At 44.2% G+C, this 20,511-nt stretch overlaps 1 protein-coding gene across 1 annotated transcript in view; it reads left to right on the top strand.

Annotated features, from left to right (window-relative positions):
- Nucleotides 1–14,513, top strand: part of LOC144595063 (SH2 domain-containing protein 1A-like) — a 58,405-nt gene extending 43,892 nt beyond the window's left edge. Inside the window, exon 4 of the mRNA XM_078402066.1 lies at nt 14,135–14,513. Coding sequence (XP_078258192.1) covers nt 14,135–14,178 — 44 coding nt within the window. The 3' untranslated portion in view covers nt 14,179–14,513. The remainder of the gene's footprint in view (nt 1–14,134) is intronic.
- The last annotated feature ends 5,998 nt before the right edge of the window (nt 14,514–20,511 follow it).

Below are 20,511 nucleotides of genomic sequence, written 5' to 3'. Positions count from 1 at the left end.
CTCGGTGGGTGGCGCAGCGGTAGAGTTGCTGCCTTACAGCGCCAGATACCCAGGTTCAATCCTGGCTAATGGTGCTGTCTCGATGGAGTTTGTACGTTCTCGTTGTGACTGCATGGGTTTTCTCCAGGTGCTTCGGTTTCCTCTCACGTTCCAAAGACGTGCAGATTTGTAGGTTAATTGGCTTCTGTAAATTGTCCCTGGTGTGTAGAGTAAATCTCTGGATGGATGAATGCTGGCAGGCATGGGCTTGGTGGGTTGAATGGCCTGTTTTCACACTGTATCTCTAAACTAAACTGAACTGAACTCTCTCAAATATCACAGCAATATTAATATATAATCTATTTTCATAATGCTATAATGCTGAGCACAGGATTAAAACTGGGCTTAAATTCAGGGAATAAATGTCCATCTTTTCGTTGAAATAATGGTTTGGGTCTTTTCCACGGTAGGGTATTTTGGGCCACAGATTAGCATCTTATCCGGAGGACAGCACTCCCTGGAAATGCATTGAACTGCCAGCATGGATATCCCTGGATTGGAACTTGAACCCATAAATCTACTGGATCGGAACCTCTTCCTTGAAATAGACTTTAGACTTTAGAGATACGGTGGGAAAATAGGCCCTTCAGTCCAGCGAGTCTGTGCCGACCAGCAATCCCCGTACCCTAGCACTATCCTACACACTAGGGACAATTTACAATTTTACTGAAGCCAATTAACCTACAAACCTGCACGTCTTTGGAATGTTTGGGAGGAAACCGGAGCACCCAGAGAAAACCCACGTGGTCACCGGGGGAACGTACAAACTCCGTACAAACATCACCTGTAGTCAAGATCGAACATAGAAACATAGAAAATAGGTGCAGGAGGAGGCCATTCAGCCCTTCGAGCCAGCACCGCCATTCAATGTGATCATGGCTGATCGTCCACAATCAATAACCCGTGCCTGCCTTCTCCCCATATCCCTTGATTCCACTAGCCCCCAGAGCTCTATCTAAGTCTCTCTTAAATCCATCCAGTGATTTGGCTTCCACTGCCCTCTGTGGCAGAGAATTCTGGGTCTCTGGCGCTGTAAGGCAGCAACTCTACCACTATGCTACTGTGCCGCCACTGGTAAATACTTCAATGGGTTTTTTTTTTTTCACGCTACCAAGGTACAGAAAGGGCCTTCACTTAATCGAAATGATCATTCACAGAACACGCACTCTATCCTGAGCTCTATTGGGGGAAGAGATTATCAGACAGATAGGAAAGGTTTCAAGGAGATGCTCAGAGTAGGGAAGGAGCATTTGAGATGGCGTCGGGAACCTTTGGGCCATGGTGTTGGAACTTTGAAGCCCGTGTGTAAATGGTAGAAAGAGTGGATCACCTAACAGTTTTCTTGCTTGCCCTTTTTAGTTTAGTTTAGTTTAGCGATACGGCACAGAAACAAGCCCTTCGGCCACCGAGTCTGCACCCACCAGAGATCGCCACAAATTAACACTATCCTACACGCTAGGGACAATTTACACTTATATCAAGCCAATTTACCTACATACCTGTATCATCTCGGAGAAAGCCCACGTGGTCAAGGGGAGAACGTACAAACTCCGTACAGACAGCACCCATAGCCGGGATCGAACCCGGGTCTCCAGTGCTGTAAGGCAACAACTCTGCCTCAGCGCCTCCGTGCCGCCCGACCATGCCCTATTAGCCATCGCCTTCCCCATCCATGGAAGAGTCTACAGATCTCATGTCAGCCTCATCACCCGCTCCAGATCCATCAAAATCAGAATGGGAGCCAATTATCCTCAGGGACTCTCTCAGAAAAGTTACATTTTAGCTGAGGAAGTAAGAAATTTCAAATCTTCCCAGGACATTCTTTCGATTGCCAGGGCTAGTGAAGGAAGCAGATTCATTAATCAAAAGCATGCTGAAATGGGGATCAGCACAGCAGCAAGCTTGTCATCTATGCCTCAACATAGCAAAGAGTTGCCTGAAATTGGTGTACACATAAAAGTAAAGCATCCTGTTTTCTTACGACCTAAAATGAAACCACACTCTTTGCATCGTTTGAATAACAATCTTAATTTGCAGCTTGTGTAGGAAGGAACAGCGAATGCTGGTTCAAACCGAAGATAGACACTGAAGAAGAGTCTCGACCCGAAACGTCACCTATTCCTTTTCTCCAGAGATGCTGTCCGACCCACTGAGTTACTCCAGCTTTTGGTGTCTATCTTAATTTGCAGCTTGTTCAGAAGACAGTGAAGCCCATCTCATATACACTCATTGCATGGAAACAGATTGATTTCAGAGACCACTATGACAATAAACTTCATTAAAAAAAATAAAAGGTCTATCCTCAGATGATATAATTACAAATTGGCAAACTCCAGAATGAAACCACAAAGCCAAAATCCTTGAGTACTCAACCAAAACAGAGAAAAGGAATACAATGTCCTTCCTGAAAGATGTGGCATCCTCACTGTAATTAGTTGGTTGGTACTTTTATTTTAGATTTTTTTTAGATTTAGAGATACAGCACAGAAACAGGCCCTTCGGCCCACTGGGTCCGCGCCGCCCAGCGGTCCCCGCACACACTATCACTATCCTACACCCATTAGGGACAATTTTTACATTTCCCCTGCCAATTAACCTACAAACCTGTACGTCTTTGGAGTGTGGGAGGAAACCGAAGATCTCGGAGAAAATCCACGCAGGTCACGGGGAGAACGTACAAACTCCGTACAGACAGCACCCGTAGTCAGGATCGAACCTGGGTCTCCGGCGCTGCATTCGCTGTAAAGCAGCAACTCTACCGCTGCGCCTATACAGAAGATAGGACTGTACAGAACAGAACCAGGCCCTTCGGCCCACAATGTCTGTGCCAAACATGATGTTAAATTAAGCTGATCTCCTCTGCCTGGTCCATATCCCTCTGTTGATCCATGGATTATATCCCCTCCCACCCAGTCCCCGCTTATCCATGTACCTATCTCAAAGCCTTTTAAACACCACTATCACATCTGCTTCCACCACCACCCCTGGCAGCACATTGCAGGCACTCAGCACTCTGTATAAAAAAACTTGCCTCACACATGCCTCCGAAGATGTGCAGGTTTGTAGGCTGATTGGCTTGGTAAAATTGTAAAAACTGTCCCCTCGTGTGTGTAGGATAGTGTTAATGTGCAGCGATCGCTGGTCGCCGAGGACACGGTGGGCCGAAGGGCCTGTTTCCGTGCTGTATCACTAAACAAAACTAAATTTTGATGCACAGCCTCGCTTGCCCAGAGTAAGTGAATCAAGGACATGAGGACATAGGTTTAAGGTGAAGGGGGAAAGATTTAATATTAATCTGTGGGGTAACTTTTTCACAAAAAGGGTGGTGGGCGTATGGAACAAGCTGCCAGAGGAGGTAGTTGAGGCAGGGATTATCCCAACGTTTAGGAACCAGTTAGACAGGTACATGGCTAGGACAGGTTTAGAGGGATCTGGGCCAAACCCGGGCAGGTGGGACTAGTGTAGTTGGGACATGTTGGCCGGTGTGGGCAAGTTGGGCTGAAGGACCAGTTTCCACGCTGTATCACTCTATGATTATATGACTCTAAATTAAACAAATCTCCTTGAAGCTTTCTCTCTATGCCCTCTAGTTTTTGCCATTTCCACCCTAGGAAAAGGTTCTGACCATCTACCTCAAAGCAACCACATAGTTTGCCTCTATACTACCTGAGACTGCACTTTTCTTGTTGAAATTGTTACACTTTCCCTACATGAGGTTAGTGCTACCATATGGTTTTCAGCATGACCATTCATCTCATAGTAATGCTGCTGGTTGGTCTTAGTATTGGTTTATTATTGTCGCGTGTACTGAGTGAAAATCTTTGTTTTGCATGCTATCTCGTCAAATCATACCTTAAATGAGTATAGCCAAGCATACACAAGTATAACAGGTATTATAAAGAGGAAAGTGAAAGAGTACAGAATGTAGACTTCAGCGTTTCAGCATTACAGTTATAGAGAAAGTGGAGATTTAAAAAAAAGTGCAAGGGCTGCAATGAAGTAGGTCGGGAGATCGAAGCTACAGCCTCAGCCATGAGAGGTTCTTTCAATAGTCTCATAGTGTGGAGGAAGCTGTTTTGTGTATTGCTGTTATTGGTCACTTTACAAGTTCAACACCTAATATCCTTATATATGTTTGCAATGCGATTGACGTCTGAATCTGTCAATTAGCAACCTGTTAGATGTTAATCATTTTTGTACGTTCCATGGGTTTCCTTCCAAGTTAACATGCTTACGCAGTGGAAACACTCTATATCAACAAGCTTGCGTAAAAACTCATTCCTCAGTGCAATAGTTTCCAAAGTTTTCATTCAGTGTGCAGAAGATAGAATTATTTTGCAATCCTCTGCATTTGCCATCAGCTAACGATGGCCTGTTTCCTGTATCATCATTACTTTAATGCATATCTTTCATTCATTTGTCCTATATCTCTCTATATCACCGTCTATATATCTCGTTTCCCTTTCCCCCGACTCAGTCTGAAGAAGGGTCTCGACCCGAATCGTCACTTGTTCCTTTTCGCCAGAGATGCTATCTGACCCGCTGAGTTACTCCGGCTTTTTGTGTCTATCAACAGCTATTACTACCTATGTCTATGAGCTGAATGGGATTCAACACCATCACTGTCTGGGAATGGGTAATGGAAGTGCTACAAATGAGGCAGCATCTTGTAACATTGTGAGATCATTTCGTTGAAAGAAGAAGTGATTTTCTCAAAGATGATTAGGAATGGGTGATGGGCCAGTGAACCCCTCATTCTGCGTATGAATGATGCAAAGCAGATAAAATCACACATTTTCCGATCATAAATGATGGGGCAGCCAATGATGGGCCACGCGGCGGTAGAGTTGCTGCCTGACAGCGCCAGGTTCAATCCTGACTACGGATGCTGTCGGTACGGAGTTTGTACGTTCTCCCTGTGATCTGCGTGGGTGTTCTCCGGGTGCTCCGGTTTCCTCCCACACTCCAAGGACGTACAGGTTTGTAGGTTAATTGGCTTCTGCAAAAATGGTAAATTGCCCCTAGTGTGCAGGATCATGTTAATGTGCGGGGATCGCTGTTCGGTGCGGACCCGGTGGGCCGAAGGGCCTGTTCCCCTGCTGTTTCTCTAAAAATAAAAAATAAAGGTTTTTTTTGGACTGAAGTGATTTTAGCCTCTAATTTCCCAGTCTATAATGTTCTTTGCAATCAGTCATTAACCGTTACGCATTGGATCTCTTGTCAAACAGGTGCAGACTGCTCCTCATTGATCTGGCCTTTTGCAGAAAAAAACACCTTCAGTTTATTCCTCAAATCTTGTCAACTCTGACTATTCATTTAGCTCAGAAACTATTCTCTTTATTACTCCAAGATTCAAGCCCTGGCTCTTAAAAATTAAATAAAACAAATTCAATTGTGTTTCAATTTAAGTTCACATATCAAGACACATTGCAGTCGTGTCGTTTGCTTGCCTTGTTTTTTAAAAAATAATTGGCAGATAACTTACAAATTTCATGTTTTCATACAGCGTATCAATTAGATTATATTTAATTTGTGTCTGTTAGGATGCCTGCACTGTGCACCATTCACTGTCGGTCAGATGAATTTAATTTGTCAATATTTTTCTATTTCATTGATTTTCATTTTTTATTATCAATTATATGTATGAAAACTCCCAGCAGTGGGGACCTGTGATCTGAGTGCTACGTCCATCTTCCAACCCCCCCTTTCTACACATAATATTTCTGTAATATACGTCTTACAGGAAAGGATAATATTCCTTGCAGAAAATAAATCTGAAAACTCAGCAGGTCAAACAAAAATCAAACGGGTAAAAGTGGCCAACTTAAAAAAATTAGTTCCTTCACCAGCCTCCTTTGAGGTGGCACTGTGGCGTAGCGGTAGTGTTGTTGCCTTACAGCGCCAGAGACCCGGGTTCAATCCTGACTACGGGTGCTATCTGTACGGATTTTGTACGTTCTCCCTGTGACCGCGTGGGTTTTCTCCGGGAGCTCTGGTTTCCTTCCACATTCCAAAGAAGTGGCAGGTTTGTAGGTTAATTGCCTTCTATAAATTGCCCCTAGTGTGTAGGACAGAAGTAGTTTAGTTTAGTTTATTGTCACATGTGCCGAGGTACAGTGGAAAGCTTTTGTGGCATGCTAGCCAGTCAGTGGAAAGACTATACATGATTACAATCGAGCCATCCACAGTGTATGGTTGATCGCTGGTCGTTGGGCCGAAGGATCTGTTTCCATGCTGTTTCTATCTCTAAAACTAAAAACTGAAACTAAAATAGACGAGGCATTGTTAGCAAGACCACCATTTATTGCTCATTGTTCATTGCCCTCTAGAAAGTGATGGTGAGTGACATTCTGGAACTGCTGGCAACCCATGGTGTGAATACTTTCTCAGTGCAGTTTGGCATTTTGCTGCAAGACACCAGTAGTTACATAGGACCAACGGGGGGTGAATCGATGGGATTCATTGCCACAGAAGGCTGTGGAGGCTAAGTCAATGGATACATTTTTAAGGCAGAGAAAGATAGATTCTTGATGAGCACAACTTTCAGGGGTTTTGGGGAGAAGGCAGGAGGATGGGGTGAAGAGGGGAAGATAGATCAGCCATGATTGAATGGTAGAAGAAATGGCCTAATTATTTTCCTAACACCTATGAACATAGGAACAGCACAGTAATAGGCCCTTCGGCCCACAATATCTCCCCATGATAGGAAGATAAGCTAATCTTATCTGCATACTCTGTTCTGAAGATAATGTTCCCATTTTTTCTGCCCTATCTGCCTCGCCGTATGTCAAACTGACTCCCAGGAAGGAAAGGGAATCACTATTTTGCTCCTTTTTAATTGTAAGCTTGCCTTCAGAGGTATCTGGGTAGAAGCAGGTGATCACACCTTCCCTTGCCGCCAATGGACCGACCGCCCTGCCTGAGGTCATTTGTGGCCGGCCCTGATTGTTCCTGGTCTTTTCTCGCCTCCAGCTCTTCACCACCTCCCACACTCTACTTTCCCGACCCAAAACGTCATCCATCCTTTTTTCTCCAGAGATGCTGTCCGACCCGCTGAGTTACTCCAGCACTGTGTGTCTATCTTCATATGTGAAAGGCTCCTTTTCCAGGACTTGTAGTTAGAGGAGACCATGTTTCTCCTCTTTATGTTGTGCCTCTTTTGAAGAAGGGCTGCAAGAAAAAGCCAGGGAACTAACTGTAGCCTAACTCACTGGTAGGCAAGCTGCTGTAGAGGATTCTGATGGATAAGATATATACGCATTTAGATAGGAAAGTGCTGATTGGGGATAGAAAGCACGACATAGATAGAGTGGATGTGGAAAGGATGTTTCCACTGGTGGGAGAGTCTAGGACCAGAGGTCAAAGTCTCAGAATTAAAGGGCACTCTTTTAGAAAAGAGGTGAGGAGGAACTTCTTTAGTCAGAGGGTAGTTAATCTGTGGAACTCATTGCCACAGAGGACTGTGGAGGCTGTTAGTGGATATTTTTGAGGCAGAGATAGACAAATTCTTGATTAGAACGGGTGTCAAGGGTTATGGGAGAATGCAGGAAAATGGGATTAGGAGGCTGCGATCAGCCATGATTGAATGGCGGAGTAGACTCGATGAGCCGAATGGCCTAATTCATCTCCTATAACTTGTGAACTTATATTTTGTATGTTGGAGACTGTGCCTTACGAATCTGTTTTCTGAAGAAGTAACCATAAAGGTTAAGGGCAAAACTCTAGACGTTGTCTATATGGACTTCAGCAAGGCCTTTGATAAGATTCCGCATGATTTTTTAAAAAAATCAAAAATATTTATTCAAATATTAAAATAATATATACAATACAATAAAACCAAAACAGAACCCACCACCAGAATACTATACAAACAAATATACCAATTGAAACTATTATACAATTATATTACAATCCCCATCCAGGATACATCCAATCCCCCGCGGTGCCCAGCGGTCCCGGAAATCCTCCAGGGTGCCCGTGGACAGCGCGTAGCCCCTCTCCAACACCACCCGGGCGTGGATGTAACCCCGGAAAAGGGGTAGGCAGCTGGCTCGGGCAGAGCCCTTTTCCTGCCTGGCGCCGTGAGTCGCGGATGGCCAGTTTGGCCAGGCCCAGGAGCAACCCAACAAGGACATCTTCGGCCCTACACTCTCCCCTAAAGGTTCTGCATGGTAGGCTGCTCTGGAAGGTTAGATCGCATGACATCCAGAGTTTGCTAACTGGATAGAGAATTGGCTTAAGATGAAGCAGTGGCAGAGTGTTTGTGAGACAGAATAGAAAGCAACTTGGAGGGGAGAGAGGAGGAGATGAAATTTCCTTCTCGGCCTTCTTGTTTGGCAAACTTTAGTGGAATCTTGCTTTGAGGAATGACATTTATGCCTTTACAGAGTCTTTGATAAATGATAGCAAGCAAAAGTTTATTCTTAGTGGAGGAACAAGATGTTGCTGGCAAATTTGTTAGAGAAGAAAATAATATTTCACCGTAGTGTATCTTGTGCTCAATATTCATTACAAAGGGATGTGACGAAATGTGAAAAACGGTTCTTCCTGTACCGTAGTTTGTATATCAAAAACTCCCCCACCCCCTCAAAAACCAGCAGATTAATTTCACACTACACTTGGGATCGATTCCCAGTCAAAGGCAATGGGAGTCATTTTTACCCTCAATACATGTGCTTTAAACCTAGTCTAACGGTACTCCATCCTAGCTTTTATTTTAATTCTAGGAAATAAAGTCTATCAAATGAAGACATAAAACTGAAAGGGTTTTCTCAGTTGGCCATTAACTGAATCTTCAAGGTCTACATGCCTTGCCTTCTTAACGGTCTGCTCTGTAAAAGTACTTGCAATTTGTAGAACATGTTAAAGTTAAATTGAATGACTTTAGTTTTTCACCCAAATAAATAGGTTTAGTTTAGTTTAGAGATACATCGCGGAAACAGGCCCACCGATTCCGCACCGACCAGCAATGCCCGCACATTAACACTATCCTACTCACACACGGACAATTTACATTTATACCAAGCCAATTAACCTACAAACCTGTACATCTTTGAAGTGTGGGGGGAAACGGAAGATCTCAAAAAAACCCACATGCGGTCACGGGGAGAATTAGCAAACTCCGTACAGATAGCACCCATTGTCTGAATCGAACCCGGGTCTCCGGCGCTGCAAGCACTGTAAGGCAGCAACTCTACTGCTGCACCACTGTGCCACCCTAAGGAAGTAGGATTAGTAATGGATAGGAAAGGTTTACAGGGATATGGGCCAAATGCGGGCAGGTAAGATTAACATCGACAGGGCATCACAATGTAAGAAGGAAAATTGTAGTTGTAATAATAATAATATTCATTTATTGTCATTGCAACGAGTACAACGAAATTAAAAAATAGCCAATCCTGACGGTGCGTACAAACATATATGCAATAAATGCAAAAACAAATAAATACATAAATACAATTAAATACAATTATGTTAAGTACAAAGATTTTTTAGTGTTGCCTAGTGCAAAGGTAGTGTTCAGTTCTCGTATGGCCCTGGGGTAAAAACTGTTCTTAAGTCTGTTTGTTCGGGATTTTATCGACCTGAAACGTCGACCAGAGGGCAGATGAACAAACAGACGGTGGCCGGGGTGGGATGGATCTTTTATTATTTTGCCTGCTCTACTGAGGCAGCGTAGGCTGAACAGGTGCTCCAGGGAGGGCAGTGAGCAGCCGATGATTTTCTGGGCCGTCGTGATGACCCTCTGAAGGGCCTTCCTGTCCTTTTCTGAGCAGCTGGCATACCATGTGGTTATACAGTATGCCAGCACACTCTCGATGGAGCAGCGATAGAAGGACAACATGAGCTTCTCCTGCAGGTTGGTTTTCCTGAGGATCCTCAGGAAGTGGAGTCTCTGCTGTGCCTTCTTTACTGTGGTGATGGTGTTGGTAGACCAGGTGAGATCCTCTGCGATGTGCGTACCCAGGAACCTGAAAGCTGGTACCCTTTCCACACAGACCCCATTGATGTAGAGTGGGTCGTAATCTCCACTGGTTTTCCTAAAGTCAATTATAAGTTCCTTTGTTTTGGAGGAGTTCAGGACCAGATTGTTCACTGAACACCATGCTGCCAGCCTTTGGATTTCATCCCTATAGGCTGTCTCATCTCCTTCTGAGATGAGTCCAACCACAGTCGTGTCATCCGCGAACTTGATGATGGTGTTGGTGGGATGGGTGGGGGCGCAGTCGTGAGTGTAGAGGGAGTAAAGGATGGGGCTCAACACACAGCCCTGTGGTGAGCCGGTGCTCAGTGTAATGGTGGAGGAGAGGTGAGGGCCTATTTTGACTGTCTGGGGGCGGTTGGTCAGAAAGTCCTTGATCCATTTGCAGATGGTTTGGGAAAATCCAAGGTCGGAAAGTTTGGTGACCAGTCTGCTCGGGATGACCGTGTTAAAGGCAGAGCTGAAGTCGAGGAAGAGCATCCTCACATAGCTCCCCTGGTGTTCAAGGTGGGTCAGTGCAGTGTGAAGAGCAGTGTCGATGGGAAAGAGTCCAAAGAAACTGTATTCCATGAAGCATTGAGGCGGCACGGTGGCGCAGCGGTAGAGTTGCTGCCTTACAGCGAATGCAGCGCCGGAGACTCAGGTTCGATCCTGACTACGGGCGCTGTCTGTACGGAGTTTGTACGTTCTCCCCGCTAGGCGGCGCGGACTCGGTGGGCCGAAGGGCCTGTTTCCGCGCTGTATCTCTAAATCTAAAAATAAAATAAAAATAGGAAGCTGAGAGGTGATCTAAAAGAGGTGGATAAGATCATGAAGGGAATAGAAAGGATGGAGGCACAGAGCCTTTTACTCAGAGTCGGGGAATCAAGAACCAGAGGACATAGGTTAAAGGTGAGAGGGGAAAGATTTAATGGGAATCTGAGGGGCACATTTTTCACACAGAGGGTGGTGGCCATATGGAATGGGCTGCCAGAGGAGGGAATTGAGGCAGAAATTATAATAACATTTAAAAGACATTTGGACAGGTACATGGATAGGAAATGTTTAGAGAGATATCATATCATATCATATATATACAGCCGGAAACAGGCCTTTTCGGCCCTCCAAGTCCGTGCCGCCCAGTGATCCCCGTACATTAACACTATCCTACACCCACTAGGGACAATTTTTACATTTACCCAGCCAATTAACCTACATACCTGTACGTCTTTGGAGTGTGGGAGGAAACCGAAGATCTCGGAGAAAACCCACGCAGGTCACGGGGAGAACGTACAAACTCCTTACAGTGCAGCACCTGGGCCAAACGTGGGCAGGTGGGACTAGTGTAGAAGGGCATGTTGGTCAGCATGGGCGTTTGGCGTGGGCGTTTGGCCAAAGGGCCTGTTTCCGTGCTGTGTGACTGTATGTGTGGGGTTTTTGGGGTTGGGTAATTTGGGTGCCTGTTTAGTGCTTTTATTGTTGGACTGTGGGTGATTGAATTAACATTTTGTTCAAGATGGCCGCGCCGTTGTGTTTGGCTGCCTGCCACTGTATGTTTCTTTTTTTCCTAGTCAGATGTGCAGCACTTTGGTCAACGTGGGTTGTTTTTAAATGTGCTATACAAATAAATTGACTTGACTTGACCCTTACTCATCCTCAATGAGTCATAGTCATACAGCATGGAAACAGGGCCTTTGGCTCAACTTATTCATCACAGACCAATATGCTCCATCTAAGCTCGTCCCAGTTACATGCATTTGGCCCATATCCATCTGGTAAAAGTACCTGTCCAAATATCTATTGAATGTTGTTACTGTACCTACCTCAACTACCTCCTCATGCTGCTCATTCCGTATGCCCACCACCGTCTGTGTGAGAAATTTACCCTTGAGGTTCCTGTTAAATCTGTCCCCCTCTCATCTTAAATCTATGCCCTATAATTCTCGATTCGCCTACCCTGGATAAAAGACTGTGTATTCACCCTATCTGTTCCCCTCATTATTTAGTATACCTCTATAATATCACCCCTTAGTCTCCTGCTCTCCAAGCAATAAAGTCCTATCCTGCCTAATCCTTCTCTATAGCAGAAGATTAGAGAATGCACATTTTTCACAGAGGGTGGTGGCCATATGGAATGGGCTGCCAGAGGAGGGAATGGAGGCAGAAATTATAATAACATTTAAAAGACATTTGGACAGGTACATGGATAGGAAATGTTTATCCCTGGGCAGCCTCATAGCTTCCTCCTCGCAGCTCACACTACCACCCAGCTTTGTGTCATCTGCAAACTTGGAGATATTACATTTAACTCCCTCGTCCAAATCGTTAATATATATTGTAAATAACTAGGGTCCCAGCACTGAGCCTTGTGGCAACCCACTAGTCACTGGCTGCCATTCTGAAAAGGACCCTTTAATTCCTACTCATTGCTTCCTGAGTGCCAACCAGTTCTCTATCCATATCAATACCCTACTCCCAATACCATGTGCTCTAATTTTGCACACTAATCTCTTGTGTGGGGCCTTGCCAAAGGCTTTTTGAAAGTCCAGATACACCATATCCACTGGCTCTCCCTTATCCATTCTACTTGTTACATCCTCAAAAAAATCTAGAATATTAGTCAAGCATGATTTCCCCTTCATAAATCCATGCTGACTTTGACCGATCCCGTCACTGCTTTCCAAATCCGCTGCTACATCTTTAATAATCATCTCAAGCATCTTCCCCACTACTGATGTAAGGCTAGCTGGTCTATAATTCCCTGTTTTCTCTCTCCTTCCTTTCTTAAAAGGTGGGATTACATTAGCTACCCTCCAGTCCACAGGAACTGATCCGGAATCTATAAAACATTGGAAAATGATCACCAATGCATCCATGATTTCTAGGGCCACCTCCTTGAGTACTCTGGGATGCAGACCATCAGGCCCTGTGGATTTATCTGCCTTCAGTCCCAACAGTTTACCTAACACCATTTCCTGACTAATGTGGATCCCCTTCAGTTCCTCCCTCCCACTAGATCCTCAGTCCCCTGGTATTCCTGGGAGATTGTTTGTGTCTTCCTTAGTGAAGACAGAACCAAAGTACTTGTTTAACTGGCCTGCCATTTCCTTGTTTCCCATTATAAATTCACCTGTCTCTGACTGTAAGGGATCTACATTTGGCTTCACCAATCTTTTCCTCTTCACATATCGAAAGAAGCTTTTACAGTCCGTTTTTATATTCCCGCAAGGTTTCTTTCATGCTCTTTTTCCCCCTTCTTACCAATTTGGTTGGCCCAATCTATATGTAGATTAAAGTCACCCATGATAACTGCTGTACCTTTGCTACACGCATCCCTAATTTTCTGTTTGATGCTATCCCCAACCTCCCATAGTCAGGATCGAACCCGGGTCTCTGGCACAGTAACGCAGCAACTCTACTGCTACGCCACCGTGCCTCCCCTCTAGGCTATTTTTTGGCAATTAACTTGGATCTAAATTCTCAGAATACCGATTCCTACCAGTGGAAACACTTTCTCCCTTTCAATCCAAGTTGGTCATGTTTAAATGTTTAAACATTGCAGCCACCTTAGACAGCTGAGGAAATTCAGAGTGTCTCTGAGGATCCTTCAATGCTTCTACTCTGGGGCTGTAGAGAGCATCCTGTCCGGTAACATTACAGTCTGGTTTGGGAACAGCTCTGCCCAGGACAGGAAGGCCCTGCAGAGAGTAGTGCATTCGGCAGAACGCACCATGGGAACTACACTCGCCCCCCTGCAGGACCTATACATCAGGAGGTGCAGATCGAGAGCAAGCAAGATTATGAGGGACCCCTGCCACCCCAGCAACGGACTGTTCCAGATGCTACGGTCAGGCAAACGCCTCCGCTGTCACGCTGTGAAAACGGAGAGGATGAGACGGAGTTTCTTCCCACAGGCCATCAGGACCTGATGGGGACTGTTAACTTTTATAACTCCAGGGACTAAATTTTGTCTTCTCTGTATTAACTTTTATTTATATGCTGTAACTGTAATTCTTTTTTTTTGCACAATCCGCAGGCATTGTCACTTTCATTTCACTGCACATCGTGTATGTGTATGTGACAAATAAACTTGACTTGACTTGATGTAATTCTAATGTTCTCCTTTTCTTGTAGACTTGCAGGAAGAACGAGAGTACATGGAAATGCTCGGCATATGACAAGACCAAGTACAAGAGAAGAGTCTCCAGAGCCTCACGAAGGGTTATCTTGGAAATAAATATATTATTCTGCTCGAATGCTGTATTTCTAGATTAGTCATTCCTTTAAACATTCTGCATCCATGAAAATGTGAAAATCCATTTGGTCTAAATAATATGATATCTTGATTTTTTCCAAGCTGTAGAATTCACTCATGTAAACTACTCTATTGCAATCTTATCTTGCCTACTTTATGTATAATGTAGCTTACATGGAGACCATTTGGCCCATTTTACAGTGCACGCTCTTTGATAGTGCCATTTATTTGGTTCAAGGGGGCTGGCTGGTTCTTGCTAAACTGAATAAAATCTACATACTAAAACTCTCGTTTGTTTGTTTGTTTGTTCCTGAACTACAGCCAAAGCGCGACAATTTTAGGCCCACCTTACTCACTGTTGTCCCTTTGGTGCTAATGGAAGAAGTTTCATTGAAATCGGCGTAATATTTTTTAAGTTATTCACATTTTAAAGTTTAAATCTATCTCCTAGGGAGGGTGGGGGTGGAGGGAGGGAGGGAGGGAGGGGGTGGTGGGAGGGAGGAGGGAGGGAGGGGGTGGAGGGAGGATAAGGGGGGTTGAGGGGGATGAAGTGGGGGGAGGGGGAAGGAAGGAGGTAGGGGGAGGGGGACTGGAGGGAGGGGGGGAGGGAGGATGAGGGGGGTTGAGGGGGATAGAGTGGGGGGTAGGGGGGGATGGGAGAGGGTGTTGCACCAATGCAGGAGAGGTTTGGGCCCAACGGGTCCACTTGGTCTAGTAATTTATAAAGCAGAAGCCTATCTTCCAGAGATTTGGTCTCAAAATTGAAAAAAAAAGTATTTGTTTAGTTTATTGCATGCTAACCAGTCAGCGGAAAGACAATGGGTTATAATCGAGCCATTTACTGTGTATAGATACAAGGGAATAATGTTTAGTGCAAGGTAAAGACAGTAAAGTCTGATCAAAGATAATCTGATGGTCACCAATGAGGTAGATAGTAGTTCAGGACTGCTCTCTGGTTGTGGTAGGATGATTCAGTTGCCTGATAACAGCTGGGAAGAAACTGTCCCTGAATCTGGAGGTGTGCTTTTTCACACATCTGTACACTTTGAGTAAGATTTGAATAAAACATTGAATATTTACTGGCTCTCTCTGTATCGGGTGAAGGGGGAATTCATAAGTTAGGGGAGGCTGATGTGTCAGGTTGAACCTACAGCATATTTTTGAAATGTTTCTTGTTCATAAACATCAGGTGGCTAGGCACAGAATCATTGAGTCAGAAAGTTAAATAGCTAAGGAACAGGCCATTCATCCCAACTTGTCCATGCTAACCTAGTTCTCCTGTTATGATTGTTAATAATCATGGTGGCAGAGCGGCACGGTGGCGCAGCAGTAGAGTTGCTGCCTTACAGCACCTACAGCGCTGGAGATCCAGGTTCGATCCTGACTACGGGTGCTGCCTATACGTAGTTTGTACGTTCTCCCCGTGACCTTGTGGGCTTTCTCCGTGATCTTCGGTTTCCTCCCACACTCCAAAGACGTACAAGTTTGTAGGTTAATTGGATTGGTATAATTGTAAATTATACAATAATTGTAAATTATACTTTGTAGCTAGTATGGTGGAGAGAGAGAGGGGATGCAGGGGTTACTTGTAGCTAATTGGCTTGGTAAATAGTAAATTGTCACTATTGTGTGCAGGGTAGTGTTAGGGTGCGGGGAGCGCTGGTCGGTGCGGACTTGGTGGGCCAAAGGGCCTGCTTCCGCGCTGTATCTCTAAACTAAACTAAACTCAGTACATTGGTGGAGGAGATGGCGCCATGAGTAGTTTGAGGAGATGTCTACTAATTCTACTTGAAAGGAAAAGAGAATCTTACCCAGTAGTAAATGAGACAATTAAGGTCAATATAATTAGCTGTAACTGACTGGCCAAACCTCATATGGTTTATCAGATTAGAAAAGGCACTACATTTTACAACCAAAATGCTTACACATGTCCACTTGTTTTTGCATATTGATTTAATCACAGCATTGTTTTGACTGCATGCATGTTTTTTAAAAAGTAGTAGCATAGCTGATTAAATAGGGATGATGATCCATTTAGACTTTGTACTTAGCTTTAAGACTTCCTTCTGTTTGAGATGTGAATTTATGCAGTAGTTTATCTCTCAGGAAATTCTGCAAACACATCTTGGACAAATGAACGATTGTAAAATGCAGTGATTATTGCTTTGTGATTCATTGACAGAGCACAATATTCCACCACCAGACAAAAGTACAGGGAAATATTCATTTATTATTGTAGTTTATCATCCACTAACAAAATTGGGAGAGTTTGAAAGCATGAAATTGCTGACAATGTGATCTTATTACAAGTAATAAAAACTATACGGCCATAATGTATCTGAAACAATCATCTCTTGAAATAGAACAAGCAGCCAGTGAGTCATTTAACCTGTAATTTCAGTACTTTGAAGTTAAAGTTGATCTCTTTTCTTCTTATGAGATAGAATGAGGCCAGTTGCTGCACTGGGTTAAAGCCAGCTCTCAGAACCAATCCCTTCCCCACCACTTATTTCCCTGCAATCTATTAGTTTAGCTTACTTTAGGGAGACAGCGGGGAAACAGGCCCTTCGGCCCACCAAGTCTGCACCGGCCAGCGATCCCCACACACCAACACTACACACACGAGGGACAATTTACAATTTTACCAAACCAATTAGCCTACAAACCTGTCGTCTTTGCAGTGCGGAATGAAACCGGAGCACCCGGAGAAAACCCACGCAGGTCATGGGGAGAACATACAAACTCTGTACTAACAACACCTGTAATCAGGATTGAACCAGGGTCTCTGGCGCTGTAAGACAGCAGCTCTACTGTGCACCACCCTATCTTTGTTAATACTTTCTTCAATTATGGAGGGATAAGCATCATGTGCAGACAGATGAGATTAGTTTATTTTGCCACCATGGCCAGCAGAGACATTGTGGGCCAAAGGGCCTGCTCCTGTGCTGTTCTGGGTTCTATGTTCTATAATGATTCTCCTGTCAGTCATCTGCATTTAGGAAAAACATGAGGAAAAACTTTTTCAGTCAGAGAGTATGAGGAAAAACTTTTTCAGTCAGAGAGTTGTGAATCTGTGGAATTCTCTGCCTCAGAAGGCAGTGGAGGCCAATTCTCTGAATGCATTCAAGAGAGAGCTGGATAGAGTTCTTAAGGATAGCGGAGTCAGGGGGTATGGGGAGAAGGCAGGAACGGGGTACTGATTGAGAATGATCAGCCATGATCACATTGAATGGCGGTGCTGGCTCGAAGGGCCGAATGGCCTCCTCCTGCACCTATTGTCTATTGTCTATTAGGCCAAATTACGATACAATACGATGCGATAGTACTTTATTTATCCCAGAAGGGAAATTGATCTGTCGACAGTCATAAAATACAAGATACATAAAACATGTCATTAAAGTGATGAGTGGAAAGGATTGGGGATGTGCAAAGAGTTGGGGGGGGGGGGGGGGGGGTGACCGGAGCCAGTCTACCCCACGATAGTTTGGTAGCCAGAGGGAAGAAGGATCTCCTGTGGCGTTCTGTACTGCATCTTGGAGGAACCAGTCTGTTGCTGAAGGTTATTCCTCAGGATGATCAGTGTGTCATGGAGGGGGTGAGCCATATTGCCCAGGATGCTCCGCAGTTTGAGGAGCATCCTCCCCTCCAAGACCACCTCCCATGAATACAGGGGCCAATTCACTTACTACCAGCAGGTCTATGGGAGAAACCAGAGCACAGACAGAAACATAGGTTATAATCAGACCAGGATCATTGGAGCTATGAGACACCTGCGCTGACTGCTTTTTGGATCATTCATAACATTTTTGATGAAAAGGCTTTATATTCTCATCAGGCAGATAGTATCCTCATATATTTGCTCTAATACTGAATCCTTCTGATTCAATCTTCGTATCCCTGCCACTGTTACAGGAAAATCATTCTCTTTAGCTTGCAGGGTCCATATTGAACTTCATATATTTTTATCAGCACTTTTGTCCAGTAATCTCGATGATGCATTTTGATGGAAAATGAGGGTTTAATCAGAAAAAAAGAAAGGAAAGTATGTCAGGTATAGGAAATTATTATCAAATGTGTCCTCTATGGTTTTTCGAGAATATTGGTGTTGGTTTATTATTGTCACGTGTACTGTAATACAGTGAAAAGCTTTAGCGTGCTATCCAGTCAAATTATACTATACACGAGTACTATCAAGTACAACAGATAATGCAAAGAAAAAAATACTAGAGGGTTGAATATAGTGTTAGGGCATTATATTGCTACAGCTCCAGAGAAAGTGCGGATATTAAAAAAAGTGCAAGGATCACAGCCGGGTAGGTTGGGAGATTATGACTGACCCTTTAGCTTATGAGAAAATATAGGAGAGACCTTAAGAAAGATGTTGGCAGGGCAAAATGGGGCATGAAATGGGGCCCATGGCCAACAAAATTAAGGAGAATTTCAGAGCCTTTTAAAAAACTATTAAAAGTAAAAGAATAGCCAGGAGCGACATAAAGCCCATCAGTGACCTAAAAGAGAGTCTTTATGTGGAGCCAGGGCATGTGTGGCATCTTGAATGAATACTTTGCATTTGTATTCTACATGGTGCAGGATGGGGAGGATAGAGAGTTTGCAGAGGCGTTATAAGGTCATAAGGAATATGAGTAGATTTAGCTCATTCGGCCCATCATGTCTGCGCCGCCATTCAATCATGGCTGATCTATCTCTCCCTCCTAACCCCATTCTCCTGCCTTCTCCCCATAACCCCTGACACTTGTTTGCGTTCCTTGAGGAGGAGAGGAAGATGATCGATGAGGGCCAGGGCATTGGATGTTGTCGAACGAAGGGCCGAATGTCTGTTTCGAAGGGCCGAATGGCCTACTCCTGCACCTATTGTCTATTGTCTACATTGATTGTCGTAAGGCATTTGATAAAGTCCCTCATGGTAAGCTCAAGAGTGTTCAAGAATGCTTTCATTGTCATATTTACCAAAACGGAACAGTGAAGTTAATTCTAATATGCAACAGCATAGCAGGTTTGTAGATACAGTCCTCAATAGGTAACATACTAAAACAAACTTCTGAAAAGAAAGCTCTCCTGGTCCCAGCACTGGGTCCTGTTGGACGGTGACATTACCCGAGGGAGACCAGAGGACTGTGCAAATCACTGGTCACCCCATTTGAGGGTTGGACCGATCACCTCCCAATTTGCTCTGAAAATATCACGTTCACAAGTTATAGGAGTAGAATTAGGCCATTTGGCCCATCGAGTCTACTCCGCCATTCAAGCATGGCTGATCTCTGCCTTCTAATTCCCATTATCCTGCATTCTCTCCAGAACCCTTGACACCCGTTCTAATCAAGAATTTGTCCATCTCTGCCTTAAAAAATATCCACTGACCTCCTCTTGACCCTCTCCACAGCCCTCTGTGGCATTGAGTTCCACAGTTTAACTAGCCGCTGATGAAAGATGTTCCTCCTCACCTTTTTTCTAAAAGAGGTACCTTGAATTCTGTACGCCGGGATAGGACACTCCCAGAAGGGGAAGTGAACTTTCAAGGCCATAATTCAGTCAGCTTTTCGTAAACCAGAACAGCTCCATCCAAGACCACAAGAAATTGCAGAGAGTTGTGGGCATAGTCCAAACCATCATGCAAATCATCCTCCCATTTTCACACCTGAAAGTGTCTTTACGCCCACAGAACAATAGAACTGCCAACATGACAAGAGGTGCACCTTCTCATGGTTTTATCTGTAACCATCTCATAATCTAACTGATGGCATTTTAGATATCAACCCCAAACCCACTAACACAATTTTGAGACATTCAGTCATAAAGTCATGGAGCTAGACTACAGAAATGGGTCCATTTGACCCCAATTGTCCATATTGTTTATTTGTTTATCTATATACATTCCATTTTCCTGCATTAGGACATTATCCTGCTACTCTTTTCCAATCTAAATACCTGTTAAGCCTCATAAATATTGTAATTGTATTTGCCTCTGCCACCGTCTCTGGCAGCTCGTTCTGAATAATCACCACTGTTTATGTAAAAAACCTGTCCCCAGATCTCCTGTCAGTTTCTCCTTATGCACCTTAAATACATGCCCTCTAGGTTTAGACCCTTCTGCCCTGGGGAAAAAAGACTGATAATCTGCCCCACCTGTGTCCCTTAAAATCTTATAAACTTGATAGTTGATAGAACTCACAGTGCCAAAGACCCAGGTTCGACCTTGACTTTGGGTGCTGTCTGTGTGGAGTTTGCACGTTCTCCC

The sequence above is a fragment of the Rhinoraja longicauda genome, chromosome 7, assembly GCF_053455715.1.
Source record: "Rhinoraja longicauda isolate Sanriku21f chromosome 7, sRhiLon1.1, whole genome shotgun sequence".
NCBI lineage: Eukaryota > Metazoa > Chordata > Chondrichthyes > Rajiformes > Arhynchobatidae > Rhinoraja > Rhinoraja longicauda.
The sequence above is the reverse complement of the archived record's forward strand: the minus strand, read 5'-3'. Positions and strand labels throughout refer to the sequence as shown.